This window comes from Schistocerca nitens, chromosome 9 (assembly GCF_023898315.1).
Source record: "Schistocerca nitens isolate TAMUIC-IGC-003100 chromosome 9, iqSchNite1.1, whole genome shotgun sequence".
Classification (NCBI taxonomy): domain Eukaryota; kingdom Metazoa; phylum Arthropoda; class Insecta; order Orthoptera; family Acrididae; genus Schistocerca; species Schistocerca nitens.
In genome coordinates this window covers 403,209,036-403,226,274 of record NC_064622.1, presented here as the reverse complement: position 1 = coordinate 403,226,274, position 17,239 = coordinate 403,209,036, and the positions used below count along the sequence as shown (strand labels likewise).

The 17,239-nt window shown below is 38.7% G+C and overlaps 1 protein-coding gene across 1 annotated transcript in view; it reads right to left on the bottom strand.

The window, feature by feature from the left end:
• LOC126203138 (eukaryotic translation initiation factor 3 subunit C) overlaps nucleotides 1–17,239 on the bottom strand; it is a 73,244-nt gene that overhangs the window by 28,359 nt on the left and 27,646 nt on the right. Inside the window, exons 9-11 of the mRNA XM_049937385.1 lie at nucleotides 16,749–17,011; nucleotides 10,829–11,038; nucleotides 1,670–1,823 (exon numbers count right to left, since the gene is read on the bottom strand). Coding sequence (XP_049793342.1) covers nucleotides 1,670–1,823; nucleotides 10,829–11,038; nucleotides 16,749–17,011 — 627 coding nt within the window. The remainder of the gene's footprint in view (nucleotides 1–1,669; nucleotides 1,824–10,828; nucleotides 11,039–16,748; nucleotides 17,012–17,239) is intronic.

The window sequence follows — 17,239 nt, the reverse complement described above, 5'->3', positions numbered from 1 at the left end:
TGATCTGATCTTCACAAAAAGGACACTACTTGAAAAATATCAGAAAAAAGATAGAAGCATGACACTAGTCTTCCAGAAACAGAAAAAGCCTATGAAGTGTAGTAACAGACAAAAATTTGGAATCTCCAGAGAAGGGAAGTAAGCCCAAGGCATTGACTGAGAAAGTGAAGACACTCTACAGAGACATGTCAGCTGTGTTGGAGTAAGAAATGGAAATCAAACGCGGAGTTCAGCAGAGGAGTGCCTTGTTTCCACTGTTCTTCATCATTGTGATACGACAATATTGTGGAAAGTTTACAGGATCACTATGGACCTGAACTGAAAGCAGAATTGTCCACTGATGATGTTATGATGTGGGGAGATACCAATGATGACCAAGAAAAAGTGAACATATGGAACAATAATGTTAAGGAGTTTGGTCTCAAAGTCAATGAATCAAAGACCATAGCCATGAAAGTAAGCAGATAAGGACATCCCAAATTAATCAAAACGGAAGAACCCTGGAAAATGTGCAGCATTGCCCATATTACCACACAAGGCGAAACAACCATCTTCAGCACCTACTATATTCCAATTTTGACCTCCTCACTCAAGACCTGTGCTCTGACAGAGGGAGACAGTAACCAAATCCAAGCTGCTGAAAAACCTTGTTAGATCTACACTGAAGTAAACAAAAAAGGGTAACATAAGGAACGAAAGGAACACAATGGATGCAGATGTAACGTTCGGTGTTCTAGTGAAACTCTAGCAATTTAGATTAAGGATCAAAGACATCAGGATAGCCAAGAAATTCCTTCAAATGACTATAAATTGTAAAAGACATGTTGGACAGCCAAAGAGATGGTGGCCGAGGAAGTCACCAAAAGCTGTCTCCTTTGGGATAGGATCTGAGATGCAGAGTTGTACAAGGTAGAAAAAGTTGGACGAGGTTTGTCACAAGCACCTGGGAAACTGGAACTTCACCTTGATGATGACAATTATCCCCTGGAATTTCCTTTTCTTTTTTACTTTCATGTTTGATATTTGTCTATCACAAACCTTATTCTTAACATGATTACATGATCCTCTCCTCACATCCCATATACTACTACTGCCACTCTTTAGCATCTTTTAAAACATATGTTTCCATTATATGCAATATTTCAGATAATCACGCATATGGTCTCCAAGATACATAAATTCCAATATATTAAGGTAATGTTTTCATTTCAGTACAATGATCTTTCTACTAATGGTAGCAATGCTGCCAAAACTGCCCTGGACTAATTTTGCATCAAAATAGCGGTTTCAAATCCCACAGAAATTGCATTTCAAAAAAAAAAAAAAAAAAAAAAAAAAACTTCCAGTGCATTACCATCACAAGATATGTACTACTTAATGAACAGATAGTTACAACATACAACAATGCTTACTACCAAAGGTCTCAATGAACAACAATAATAGCTGCTTCAATATTTACAGTGCATGCAATAACCAATATGAATATCCACATACCATTGCAAATATTACAACACATATTAAACATTGTTGAAGAAGAAGGAAAAGAAAAGAAGAAGGAAAAGAAAAGAAGAAGGAAAAGAAAAGAAGAAGGAAAAGAAAAGAAGAAAAAGAAAATAAAAGGGAAAAGAAAAGAAGAAGGGAAAAAAACATTGAAATTATGTTTACTGACCTCTCTCTGTTTCAGAACTTCAGGATCAAATTTGTAATAAAGATGCTCTATCTTGCGCAGATATACACGACAAAGTTCCGACGGCACTGCTTGTCTTTCAAGATATTCTTGTACCTTGTCAATAATATTTGACACTCTTTTCTCATCTTTTAACCTGGTTATGTGAAAAAAACAAGACATGAAGTTGGCATAACATATGAATCTAATAATAATGTACAAATGCATGTTTATACTTCTTTGCTTAAGTAACTCTTTTACATATATACTAAAATAGCCTTGCACAACTCAATAAAACAGCCAGAGCAATTCATTTTCAAGCTGAACCACAGATTACATGCTACTAATGGGCGTGTGTGTGTGTGTGTGTGTGTGTGTGTGTGTGTGTGTGTGTGTGTGTGTGTGTGTAGCATAAAACTATCACTTGCACACAAAACTTCAACTTATAACCATAACCAGTTTTCAATATTATAGGAAAGATTAAACTGTGGCTCTGTTATGGGAATCGCCAACATATTCAGGCGGAACAGGTTTTGAGGAACCAATTCAAAAATTGCAAATGACCATAACACAACTTAAACCTGGCTTCTCTACTGTCTTTGTCAACCTACATTACAACACAAACTACCAGAAACTTCAAAGCAACATCCTCCGAACTATCAAATTAGCCATGTCCTCTGAACTGCCTTCATTATTGTTATTATTATTATTATTATTATTATTATTACAGAATTAATACAGAGATCAATTAATAGCAACATTTTGTTGCATTCCTGGTATCTTCTGCCAAGCCTCTCTATTCAGTGCCCCCTCCTTGTGTATCCCATGATGCCCCATTATTCCGTTGCTATGGTCATTCCAAGAATGCCATGGTCTCTCAAGTTTACGTCTGCCAGGTGTGGTTTCCATTCAAAAATTTTCTTTGACCATTGATGATCTGGCATTATCAACAGATGTCCACGCCACTTTTGAGATTTTCTTTCATTTCTATCAGTATTTCATCTGCCTTCATTCGAGCTCTCACTTTATCAGTAGTTTCCTTTTCGAATCCTAATATTCTGGCACTCCTTTATACATAATCCATTTCCACAGCTATTATTATTCTTTTCAGGTCAGCATTTAAAAACAATAGTTCCTTTGTCAGCCATATTATAACTCAAACCTCGATTTCATGCTTATCGTGAGCAGTCACCGTATCATTTGGCTACCCGAGTAAGACTCATGGCTAGACCCAAACTTCCGTATGTCATCAACCATGTGTCTACAACCTGTACTCTTACATCCATTATGTATATTCCTGTACAGGAGAGATATTTTACTTGACAGTCACTTGCTTAGTGTTGGCAGACACATAAGATATTACAGTGCCTATGTTATTCTGAATTACAATGCACGACTCTGGGAAAGCGACTTTCAAATAAAATGTCTCCCCTGTATAGGAATATACATAATGGATGTAAAAGTATATGTTGTAAACACATGGTTGATGATGTATGGAAGTTTGGGTCTGGCCATGAGTCGTGTTTGGATAGCCAAATGATAACTTTTCATCATAATTCAGAATAACACGGGCACTGCAATATTTTATTTGTTAATATGGATTTTTAAAGTGGCTGTTTTGAGTGTGTCTTCTTCCCATGAACAGATTGGAAAACTGTACGGTCATACATTTCTGTTGAGAAAACTAATTTAGCCACTGTTGGTGAAAGTTTACAAAGATTCAGTTCCTTCACTGCCAGGTAAGAAGTGGGTGGCTGAATTCAAACACTGTATTATTTCTCTTCAAAGTAATTCACACACAAGTTGTCCAAAAAAACCTGCTCCACAGCTGAAAGCAGAAAGTGCAGTTTATGGTACTGCAAGACTGGAAATTAAAGGTGTATGAAATATGCCATATGCACCTTATTACAAGAAATCTTCATACAGGATGGGAATTGCATTTGTTCAATGCTGATCAAATACAAATGCAAATTTCTCAGAAATGTTAAGAACTGTTGTAAAAAGAATATTGCTGATTTTGTGAATCACTTTTTATTGTGGATGAGACATGGATCTACCAGAAATGAAATACATTAAAACAGAGGATGGAAGGTAGTAATCTTGAAGAAAAACGGCAAAGTCAGTTTTGTCTGCTGAAAGATTGTACACTGCATTTCTTGAGTTGTGAATACTATTTGTCTTCTCTATTACATAGTAAAGGGTAAAACAATAAATATCAAATACCACATAACTCTTCTACACTAATTGGACAACAAAAGTTTGGAAAGAGTCTCCAATTGCAAATCTGCCCAACAAACGTGATTTTGTAGTTCTGTTTAAATTTTGAATTTTTTAAACATCTGCTCCATTCAGTCAGTCAGTAGACCTACGTATGAGCCAGAATGTGTGTAACTTTAGCATCACAATCATTACGCATGTAAGTTGTAGGAAGTAATACGATTCTTAGACCATTTCGGAACATGGGATCTCCAGGATCCAATGAAAGGGATAGGGCAAAAACACATTGGTATTTCATAGACCTATCTTCAAAGTTAGTTGGTGACTGAATTAAAACTGCCTGACACAGTGATATAATGCAGAGTAAATGGACATGATCTGGGAAAAGACATTTAGCACAAGAGGGTCAATCATAGATAAAACTTTAATCCTTTAAAAACACAACGTCATTAACTGACGAGTCAGTGGAGTTCACACAGCTTAAAAATTACATACTTGATTATTAAAATGAGTGCCATGTGTTGGAATGCTTGGTGGCAAAGACTCGGAACAATAATTCCTCAGAGCAAGCAGATGTGAAATGAGTGGTTTTCATTATTTGTTGAGTTGGAAACCCTCCTTAGTTGACAAAGTCGTGCACCACTTGTATGCCCACAGCTTTCTTGATGCCAGAACCTCAATAGGATAAGGCTGTGGACAGTATCATGACTTTCTATAATCCACTACTTATATTACCTATCGAGAATATAACAACAAATACCTTTGCTCATAGGCTACTTACTGACTTACTTTAGATTTTTTTTTTTTTTAACACTCACATGTTAATCATCCAATTGCATAAACAGTAACAGCATAAAAATGGGTTTTCTGTGCAACAGTGCTTAATTAATAGCGGATGACTTTGCCCAAGAGAATCCATAACTGTTCTAATATTTTATCATTACAATCTGATTTGCAAAATTCATGCTTTATTACCAGTTTCTATCATAAGCAATGACCATCTTAAGTTATAAAAATAAAATTAAACAAACTATTAATAACTGACTTTGACTGAACAGTCCTGCTGGTTTATAGTGCCCAATGGGCACAGTATTTTGGCAATCAGATGTGTCACCATCATAAGGTGCACGACAAACTGAGCTCCAGAGAATGCATGGCCATCTATATGCCATTCTATCCGCATTCCATGCCCACAGCCACATGTTGGCAGTTGCAGAGACACTAGTGCCAGTGTCTGCAATACCGTTGGTGTAAGTTCTCTGTCCACTAGATTGTTTTATTTGCCAAGAGTCGTCTTAATTAAACTAAGTGCTGGTTCTCAATTGTTGCTAAGATTTTAGCTGCAATCTTGGTGGACACGCTCACTGACTTGTTAGGATACATCAGTTGAGTGTGCCTCTGGTGTTCTCCGCAACGGTGGAACACCGACGGAGTGGCTTGCAGGTGCAGGGGATATCAGTCACTGTGTCCCCTCAGGAGCTCAGTTCATCAGTGCACCAGGTGATGGTAACATGTCTGATCACCAAAATACTGTATCTATTGGATACTGTGAACTGCAAGTATACCTGTAGACTGTTCAATCAATAAACACAGGGAGAAACTGAAAAATCACATCATACACCTTTCTGAGGAGGAGGTATATTGCAGCATGAAGAAATTCAACACGATGCACCACTGTAGATGCCGTTTGCTGAGTGCTCTTGCACTCCTGAAGAGATGTCATGAGCAGCATTTTGTGTGAATTTTGTTAAGGTCATGCGTCACATCAATTCTGCAGCAGCCAGGAGGATTAAGAAAACAGCCAGCCTTGCCTTGGTAGGTGAGAGAGTGCAGTTTACCCATCAGAGCCTTTAGTACAAGTCCCCGGAACTATTTAGAATGCATTTACAACTAGCCAATTCTTTTAATTCTTGGACCTAGAATTGGATTGATGGTGTTACCTGGGTGGCAGATGATTCTGCCCGTAGGAAGGCTACAGGACATCAAATACCAAAATTCTCATGGCTCTCTGACAAAATGGAGCTGGGTGATGATGCGATTTCCATTCTGGAGAAGGGATTTAACTTTGCTCCCACCCCTAAGTTCACACTAGTTGTGGACATTGTCAACGCTAACATTACCAGCAGAGAGAGAGAGAGAGCAGCTACTCGGTACCCAAGCAGAGTGCCCTGAGATTGTTGTCTTACATGATGACAAAGGCAATGCTACAGCTGTTCATTCCCACAAGAACTATACTGAGTTGTAGAGTCTGCTAAATGACAACTCCTACAGGAAGTTCCACACTGACCCCACAAAGAAGGTGGAGAACAAGACTAGGGCTCTTCTCAAGGATGCAGATTTATCAGAGTGGGTCACCAAGAAACTGTTACCTCAAGGGCCTTTACTGCCAAGACTTTACGGACTCCCTAAAGCTCACCAAGATAGGGTGCCATTGCGCCCCGCTTTCAGCAACACTGGAGCACCTACATATTTGCTGGCAAAATACCTGATGAAAATACTGTGGGTAAAAGCACTCATCACATCCGCAATTCTGTGGATTTTGTCTCAACAACTTCAGGGCGAACGATTCAGATATCTTGATAAGTTTTGACATCATTTCATTACTCACCAGGATACTTCTATGAGAGTCACTACAGCTTATTGGTTAGAAATTTGACAAGACGATGACCAAACGTTTCAGGTATTTCCTGGCCTCCACATATTTTCTCTTTAATGGAGAAGACTACAAACAAACAAAAGGAGTCACAATGGGCAGCCCACTCTAGCCTTTGGTCATAAATTTGTATATGGAGCACTTTCAGGAGCAAGCCCTGGGGTCGTCCAAATGGAAACTCATGTGATTTCTCCGTGATGCGGTTGACACATCACCGTATTTACTCGAATCTAAGCCACACCTGAAAAATGAGACTCAAAATCAAGGAAAAAAAATTTTCGAATCTAAGCGGTACCTGAAATTCGAGACTCGAAATTCAAGGGGAGAGAAAAATTTTGGGCCGCATCTCCAAATCGAAACAAAGTTGGTCCACTGTAATATGAGACACAATTAGGTCGAATGAATGACGATACAGCTACAGTAGTTTGGTTCGAGTCGTAAGCTTAGCAGTTAAGCTTTACCAGGTAGCCACTGCTAATGCGTCAGGCGCTTCGTCTGTATTTATATGGGTACCCTTCCTTTTTCATGTGCTTCGTCTAGTTTGAATTGATTACTTATTTTTCTTTGATCTGATAAGTGCCGTTTTCTCTGTTATAGGTGTTTACGTCACTCTAAGCTGAAAATGCATTACTGTACTGTGTCGTGCATAGTTTGCCGGATTCTGATAATGAGCATTTATGGCCTGTCGCCCCTTGCGGCATGGCTTGCTTTTGTGCACGCTATCGCCGCTTAAAAAAGAGAGAGAGAGAGAGGAATCATCTCATTAGCGAAACAATGGCAAGAGACTGCTATTTGTTGTTACTTACACTGCTGCTTTCTTTGATAATGATCAACAAGAACCACATAATAGACTGCGTATGATAGAAGATGTTCTGAACGAGAGTTTAGCGAAAATTTTTCTCCATTTGAAAATCTTTGCAGGCGCTCTTTAGTACATTACATTTTGCACAGAAGTTAGAGTCATCTTAGATTTAAAAATCTAGTTAATTGCCGTGCTTCATTTCCGACTGTATCACTATTAGGCATAAGAATAATAAGAATATAAACATGACATGATATGTATATTCTTCCGCGTTTGCTGTTGTCTCACTCTAGTTTCGTGGTTTATTAGGCAGACATGATTTAAATGAGATAGCAGCAAACACGAAAGAATACATGGCAAAATGTTTATATTTGTATTATTCTTATGGAGAAGAGAATACTGCATGTGATTCACAATTCATAAAAGTTCCTATTAGCAACCATCTCTTCTCACAGGTAGGAAAAAATTCAGAATGTAGAGTTGGCCATATTGACAAACATCCCAAACTGTCTTGCCAGTCGGATTTTCGTAGTACATTGAAATGCTGCTACATTCGAAGATGAACAATACGGAATTTATATTTACTTCGTTGGATAATGTATGAAAATGCAGTGGTCGAAACGCGGGGTGGAGAAAAAAACTCGTCTTTTTGCGCCTTCCGGAGCTGAGTTTGTCAGCATACCTGATGATGGTGACACGTCTGATCGTGGACTGTTTGATCAACCAATACACCAGGAGAAACTGAAGAATCACAAATTATTGGACATTTCTTTAGATGACATAGATTAAATTTTTTTAACTATGAGTGATGGATAGGGGAGAGAGAATACTGTTAAGTTATTAAATATAACAAGGATCTGCCTTAAAGAGGTAATACAACTAATTTGGCATTAAGAGGCAGATAAAGCACTTAACATTAGTACATGACATGTTGTTGAAACTCAAATAAAATGAAAGCATTGACCTAAAACATAGAGTAAATGAGTTTCCACCAGAGAGCATCTGAGATGGTGGTGTACTTGTCTACACTTCCACTTGCCACATTGCCACTGAGTGTGGCACACTGCTAAGATCTTGTTCTGCCGAGTTGGGCTATAGCAAAGATATTGAGCTGCTGCTGACAGCATGGCATCAAAATTCTTGTAGTACACTGAATTTTTATCTAAATCTTTCACGTGAGGTGCACATACTTCAAGTTCTTCCAAAAAGTCTGTAAAATTTCAAAATATGTCTCTATAGGCCATATTGAGCATTTAGTTTCATTTAGATGATCTCCAAATGCTGCCTTAGTGTTTCGTAGTGCTGGGTGTTTTTTAAATAGGATTTCAAAGGTTTTAGCTGTCCGATTTATATACAGGGTGTACATAAACCCCATGAACACTTACAATTATTTAGCCCACTAAAACTAAACATTGTACAGATATCATATATATATGTCATTTTGAAGAGAAACCCTGAAAGTTTTTTTTTCGTGTATACCACGACAGCATAGTTTGGTAATTTGCCAATAGTCAGCGCTGGTCGCAAACATGGTGAGAGGTGCGGAGCAAGTTTTCTTTGTGTTGGAGTTCGACAAAAACAAGTGTGCTACAACTGCTCGCCAGATGTTTAGAACCAAGTACAGTAAGAAGCCACCAACAAGGAAGGCTATTAATACTGGCACAACGAATTCGTTACAACGGATTTCTTGTGCCCGGCAAAGAGAAGCGGATGTCCCAGTGTGAGTGAAGTGAATGCGGAGTGCGTACAGGACATTCATAAGGAGTCCATAGAAATTGGTGCGTTGTGCATACCATGAACTCAAAATGGAAAGTCCTGCGTCAGAAGCTGTCTATGAAACCATTCAAATTGGAGCTAGTGCAGAAGCTTAATGATGATGACAAAGACAAGCATTTTGAGTTTTGTTCGCAGTTGCAAGAATTGAATGAGGATGGAGATAGCATTGTTGATCACTTAATTTTTAACGAAGAAGACACTTTTCACACTAATGGGAAAGTGAACAGCCATAATTGTCGAATCTGGGGTACAAAGCATCCACACAAATGCATAGAATCTGAGCATGATTCACCAAAGGTAAATTTTTTTTGTGTCTTGTCACATCGAAAACTGTACGGACCATTCTTCTTCACCGAGAGCACTGTCACTGGATATTCCTACTTGGACATGTTGCAGCAATGGCTGATGCCTCAAATGCAATCGGACTCTCTGTTCATGTTTCATCAGGCTAGGGGCTCCACTCCATTCTCATTCGTAGGTACCTGAACACGGAGCTGCCGCATTGAAGGATTGGTCATGCTACGGAAGGGGACAGCTGTTTCATGAAATGGCCTCCCTGATCACCAGATCTTACCCCGTGTGACTTTTTCTGAGAGGACACATTAAAGATCTGGTGAACGTACCACCTCAACCACGTGATATAGCAGAGCTCCAGGAGAGAATATGGAAAAGACTGCCACAGTCGACAATGCCATGCTGGGACAGGCATGGCAAGAATTCGATTACCGTATTGACATCTGTCGGGTCACTCATGGTTCCCCTACCCAACATTCATGGTCAAGGATTTGTATCATACATAGTGGGCTCAGCATAATGCTTGGTGCCATAGAATCTTCTCGCAAGCATACGTTTGCACTGTTACCTTTATTGTACAACTTTGAGATGTTGTTCTTTTTAAAGAATTGTGAGTTTTCACAAGTTATGATTAATCAGATACTGTTTTGTGTATATTTTTAACAATGTCGATCTATACAATTTCAGTATGCAGGTCCAATTTTAATGTCTTGAATTTTAAATATTTTTCTATTTATGCCATCTAAAGAAACAGTTAATATGTTTCAGTTAATTTTTTATTTTACATCTGAAGACGATCACCACTTACAATCGAAACTAGTAATCAAGCGTGAACTCCTGCAACTGAGACTGTATTAATGATTTTTTAAGAAGGATTTAATAGCCCAGGGTAGTTCAATTCCTTCTATGTTTTTAAGTCCAGCAGTACTGTGATAGTGTTGATATCCAACATAAGATGGTCACCCCCCAGACTACTGCCCACACCAAGTCTACCAATATGAAAAAGTTTCCTCCATTCACTAGTTACCACAATTTCTCATTTAACGTTCTCTCCTTACAACCTCATACTTTCTAAGAACTGGTATCAAGCAATTTCTCTCTGAAGTCCGTCAATAACCTTATGGATTCTTTGATGTGTGTGAATCACACTGATGATCTTGCTGATGGTCTCAAAATATCCTCCTCAAACTTGCACCTTACACCATCTAAACATGTCTGGAATATACTCTTCAAGCTATTCAAAACAATAATGTCCACTTATATTATGACTCTTACCCATGTGAGCAGTCAAGGCAAGATAATATACATGAAAAATAGGAAGACAGTGAAAAATATCATCTTTTGGATATGACATTTGTGCAAAATACAAGCAAAATTGACCTTTACCATATTGTATAATTTTCATGGTGATAATACATACCTTTCAACATATTCATTACTATGAGGATCACACTCCTTCAATAATTTAATGAATTCTTCGTCAAGTCGCTCAACTACTGTAAGTATACACCCTCTTACTCGGTAAGGAGGCTTATCGTATTGCTCATTTTCCTCGAGCACGCCTTCTCCAATAATGATGTCCTGTGATGATAGCAAAGTGGCTATTGAAAGCTCTATGCTATCCAGAAGTCTGCATAAAACAGAAGAATTATGTTAATCATTTCATACCATTAAGACAATTTAAAAAGGAGAAACAATATACAGTAAGAAATAGAATGCTAAACATTTCAGTTTTCAGCCAAAAGGCTTTCATCGAAAGTAGAAAACTCACATACACATTCACACAAGCATAACTCCCTTACACGACATCCGTCTTTGGCTGCCAAGCCAGACTGCGGTCTGCATGATGGGAGAAGCAATCTAGCATGGGTGGTGGAATTAAGGAGGCAGCAAGGGGTGGAGAGGGGGAGGAAATGGTTAATATATTTTATACACGATGGACTGCTACAGATAATAAATTGACAATGTTGGTCCATGCTAGCATAAAAAAGTGGAGGCACAGTAACCGGCCACAACAGGTTGTCTTGGTTAGTGGGGTTTCTGGACTTCAGGAAGCATGTAGATGGCAGGAGAGTGGGGAAGGGAAGAAGTCCTGAGCTGGATCCAAGGATTTGAGCAAGGACTGGAATCCAGTTGGATTTCTGGAATTTCCAAGGATCTCACTGTGGCCTTCACAGACGAGAATTACCCTTCCAGATTTGTACAGAAATAGTTCTCCCATTTCTTGTCCTCCCCAAAATCAGTGTCTGGCTACAAAGAAGCATTCTCCTTGTAACTTAGTACCACTAAAGACTGGAGAAACTGAATCACATTCTCCACCAAGGCTTCAAATATTTCTCATCATGCCCTGAAATGAGGGAATATTCTGCACACCATGGTTTTCCACTGGCCAACCGAACCCATGCAATATCATTGTCTATCCTTACTCCATCCCTGCTTCCAACCCCTTGCTTCATAGCTCACATCCCTGCAACATACCATGATGCTGTCCCATACATCCTCCAATCATCCCCACCACACCACCCACTCCAGTCCAGTCACAGGCATTTCCTACCCCATCAAAGACAAGGCCAACTGTGAAAGCAGTCATGCGATCCACAAACTAAGGTAGAATCACAATGCTGTCTTCTACATGGGCAGACAACTAACAAGCTTGCTCATTTGAGGCATGCTACCACAGGGTGGTAGGTTTGCAACTGTTCAGTACCAAGGAAAATGAACAATTTTTTATTTCGTCCATCTCAATTGCACTGACATAAAATTTTTGCTGCAATGGTTACTGATTTCAGGCTAACATGCTCATTCTCAAACCACATACCTTGTTATTAATGGTAACTTTTCATACAATATGGTGCTAAAAGGCACAAATGTCTTCTGTAAAATAGGATACTGTGGCAGAGTTTAAATACAGGCAAGGAAAAAAACTCCCGTATTTCCCAGTTAAAAATACACTTTTCCAAAGTGAAGAAACACTTTTTCCATATTAATTTCCATGTTAAGTGACAGCATACTTTCCCTCGCAGCTGTACAACATATCAAGAACTCGAATGATAACATGTTTTATAAACCAGCCAGAACTTCCTGGCACTTTAGGATATGAAAAAAAGTGTTCTGGAGAGAGGAATTTCAAGAATAGTGGGCCATTACTTGACCACGTGCAACACTGCAGTATGTTGTTTGGAAGGGATATAAAGCATTATTGTATTGAGGGCAACTGTTTCATCATATCCTATCCAGATAAGAAATGCAAAATAAGAAAGCTGCCCTTGGCAAAATATTCATTTCAAAACTAGACTCTACAACTCAAAGTACCCTAATATTTTGCTATGTTGTGACTGTAGCATTTTTGTATTCTACAATACTGTTATGTAGCATTTCCAATCAGGTTCACAGCCACACAGCACTGCAAGAAGCTACTACAAAGGAATATTAATTGTTGGCAAAAATGAAAAAAATTGTTTGTATACACCAGAACTATGGAAAACAAGTTTTTCCATGACTTTTTAAAATGGTATAAAAAATTAACAAGATTACCTGTGAAGCCAAGAAACTGATAACTGGCAGTTTATATGCTATTCCAGGTGTAAACATAAAGCCTCTTGAGAAGTTACAATGATAAAACACAATGTCCTGCCAGTCTCTAGTTTACCGCATAATGGTGTTTTGTAAATTTATGACACAAACAACAGAAAAACACTGTGTTTCACAGAAGGTAGATTTGTCAAAATTCTGCTAAAGCTGTCAATATCTTTGAAACAAAATATGTTATTCAATATTACAGACCAAATTTGCCTGCTTCATCATCTTCAACTGAACACTGATGTATGCTCATATGGGATAGCATTAAGAAACCTTACGTCAAAAAAGAAACAGAGCATCAGAATACTTCAACAGCATTAGGATTTTGGAAACCGTATTAAAATGCATAATTCGGCTTAAAGTGCACATTCATTTGTCCAGATTCAAACTGAAGTAGGCCTCTGCCTAGTATTAAGCTTTTCAGTGTGGTTTTCAGGATGCCAATTTTCTTGAGGTACCAGTGCTGTATTGTCACATGTTTGGTTCTTTATTATGGCATTACGCCAAATGTGCCAGAAGACGAAAACATGCACTTGAAATTCAGTGAACAGTTGAAACTAGCCAATGGTTACGAAAGAAACATTTTGTTTCAAATAAACTGGCTGCCACTATGGAAAAGATTAATAAAAGCCAAGCTTCTTTAGAAAACTGACAAAAATAACTACATTGTTCTGCAAGACAATTAACATTTGATTGCCAATAACATGGAAATTAAGTCAGAAAACTGAAACTAGTAACATATGTTAATCTCATACGTGACTTCAGTTCCGTGCATACACATTAAGCCTGCTGGCAACTGATGTAAACATTGTGACATCACACTCATCAAAAGCAGTTCATTGTTATGAAGTATTGCATAGTTTTCTTCAAAAGACCTCTGACACATTTTGCTGTCGGCAGATGCTTGTGTGTACACTGTGTTTAGCTGTGAATGGCGCATTTTCTTTTCGATTTAAGTTTCAGTTTGGTGTTTCTCTCTCGCTAATGTTTTAATACTGCAGTACTACTCTGCAATAGCGGGCTAAAGTAAAACTCCTTGTTAGAGTATCAGTTCTTATCAGTCAAAATTAGAAAAATTTAAATGAGAACTAAAACAATGAAAAATTCCTGGAATTCTAAAAAAATCCCAGGTTTTTCCCAGTTATCTCCCGGATGAAAAAATCCCCAGGTTTTTCCACATGATCCAGTTGTACCTGTGTGGCGAACAAGTACCCTCACTGACATTAGCCTCTGTGTCTGTTGCACTAGAGTTTGGTTCTCAGTCTGGTGCAACAGACGCATAGGCTAATATCCACGAGGGTACTTGCACACAGTATATTTTTCTGTACAGAAGCTACTGGTGCATTCCGGTGCCATACTGTACAAATAGTTCTAGTTAATAACAATGTGTGCAGTCTGAGAATGGGTTGGCAGCCTGAAACCAGTAAGCACTGCAGCAAAAATTTTATACCAATGCAACTGAGATGAATGAAATACAAAATTATCCAATTTCCTGGATAAAACACAAAATTATCCAGTTTCCTCATCAATTAACATGCTGTCTGTCCACATGAATGGCCACCAACAAACTTAGGCCAAGGGACAGTTGGACCCTCCAGTAGCTGAACATGTTGCCCAACACATTGTGCTTCACATCAACGACTATTTCTCAGTCTGCATCATCTGGATCCTACCTATCAACCCCAGCTTCTCATAACTGCGCAGGTGGGAACTTGCCCTGCAGTACCTGTAAGACTCCTGGCCTCAACCAACATTAGTCCCTTTCCTCAACTTTCTTAATCCCTTCCTTGCTGCTGTTCCAGCACAACACAGCCTTCTATTCCACTAACAAACTCACTAGCCTTTTTGCTCCCCCTTCTCTGCTTATCATCTTCCCCCTCCCCTCCCTTTCCACCAACATCCTGACTGCACCCATAGCTGCCAACCTTGAGAAGAGGTTGTCAGTAATTAAATGGCAAATATGGAGGGGTGTCCAACCAAATCCGTCCCCCCCCCCCCCTTCTGTCCACCCCAATGGGCCCCAGAAAATTTAAAAAATTAGAGGCCTGAGTTAGAGCTTTAAACACTTTACTTCAGACATTTCTGATTCTAAACATAGAAGATATATTTAATTGATCATATATTTATTTTTGTTTTCATATTAAAATTAATCAAAATTATCATCTTCAGTCAAGGAAACTAGTTCAACCTCAATGTCAATCATGCTTCCAATGAACGTGAAGGGGGAATCTACAGTTGATGATCCTGCCACCCATCCCTGTTTACTGCTGCCTGCTGCTTCATTTCTGTCTCACAGGAACCATCTTACACTTTTTTTGTTGTCACTGCCCTTCCGTATGGTGGTAGCCCAAGTAATGAGCTGATTACATTTTTCCGGAGACAGATAATGAATCCTGTTGTCACTGTTGTCGATGTACTGAAAAATGAGGGAACTTATTTTATCTGTGTCACTGCTGCCGGTGCGAAGCAATGCAGCATTTTTTGTAGGGAGTCATGTTTCTGTATAATTCTTCTTAACTGACTTCAAACATTGCAGAGATGCTCCCCTGCCTCACATTGTGTGACAACTTCCTACATTCTGCTTCTTGTCCACTCCATTTTGTAAATGAACACATGTAAAGACAACATGTAACACTACAGACAGAGCAAAAATAAACACTACCACTGTATAGTAGCATTTGATGATAGCAGGTCAGGAAAAATGTTCCTCAAACCTAAACTGACACAACTGGGGAACACTGGTTTTGTGTTGTCAAGGTACTGACAATACATTGCGTACATTGATAGTCTAATATTAGCAGCAAAACAATGTGGCAAAACATGTTACAAACTCAGTGTAAATGTGCATTTAGTACGCCATGAGGACAAAATCATTTATAGACAGGTTTATTGCATACTCTTGAAGGAAACAATTACTATCTATAAAACATTTTAGTAGCATATGATTAGCAAATGTATACAGTACCTTTTCCATTATTTTGAAACATCAAATTGTAATATGTCTATTTGAGTATTTTTTGGCAAATCATTAATTATGGACACTCCATAATAGTTAGCAGCCATGTGCATCTAGCTGCCCTACCCTCACAGTACCATGTCCCTGTAGCTCCCACAGCTAGTGCTACATCTTCTGCCGCACCTACCTTGCTATCCCTCTCCCGCCCCCTCCCTGCCCCATTGCTGCCTCCTTAGCCCCACTAGATTTCTTCTGTCATCAGGCACAGATGTAGCCCGTAGTCCACCCACAGCGGCCAGAGACAGTGGACATATGTGTGAGTTGTGCTTGTGTGAATGTATGTTTTCTCCTGAGGAAGAAGGCCTTTCAGCCAAAAGCTTTTTGTTGTGCCTGTCTGTGACACGATGTCTCCTCTATATAGTGTATAGCAGTCTATCTTTTCATAAGACTGTTGTTATTCTATCCTGGACTTTCTGCTGTTTGATACAACATGGAAGGCTACAGATAGACGTCTCGTTCACAACAAGACCATTAGAGATGAAGCACAATCTTACTGTACTTGGTAATATGCAGTTCTGAAACAAGATTCTGGATCTGAAAACCGAAGGTACAGTGGTCTGCTGATGATTAACTGAACACAATCTGTATGAGAAATTCAATTTTCCTACCAGATAATGTATTTTAGTTCTACAACTATGTTAAGTTACTCTCGTTATCCCTCCTCCAAGGTGTTGGTAACCAACCCGAATGTTATCACTGACAAATAAAGCAAATGTTTGGCAGAAATCTATATTTGCTTGCTTACTTTGCCCAATATTCCGGCTTCATTGCATCTGAAACTTTCGGATTATAATCAAAGATTGCAGATACAATAGCAAGTTCTATTTTGACATATACAGCATGTCCCAAGTTGTGTACTTGAGCTATGCTATGCAGTTCATGCAGAAGTTCTATTTGTTCTCGTCGATCTGTGCGTTTTTTGCCTCTTGCTGCTATTATCTCATTCAACTTCTTAAGGACTAAATTTGTATCAATTTCAGCATCTTTTGCAAACATTTTTGGCTTCTCCTGTAACAAAAGAAAATGTGTGTCAAGTACATTTTATATTACAATGACTAAGGCAAAGTGAATTTAGATGATAATCTATAAACATCATTCAGAAACAAACAGCGAAAGACTATTTGAAACAAACTCCATAGCAGAGAACATATACATCTTCAGAATGACTTTTCACTCTGCATAGCCGTGTGCATTGGTTTCAAGTTTCCTGGTAGATTAAAATTGGGATGTGAACCT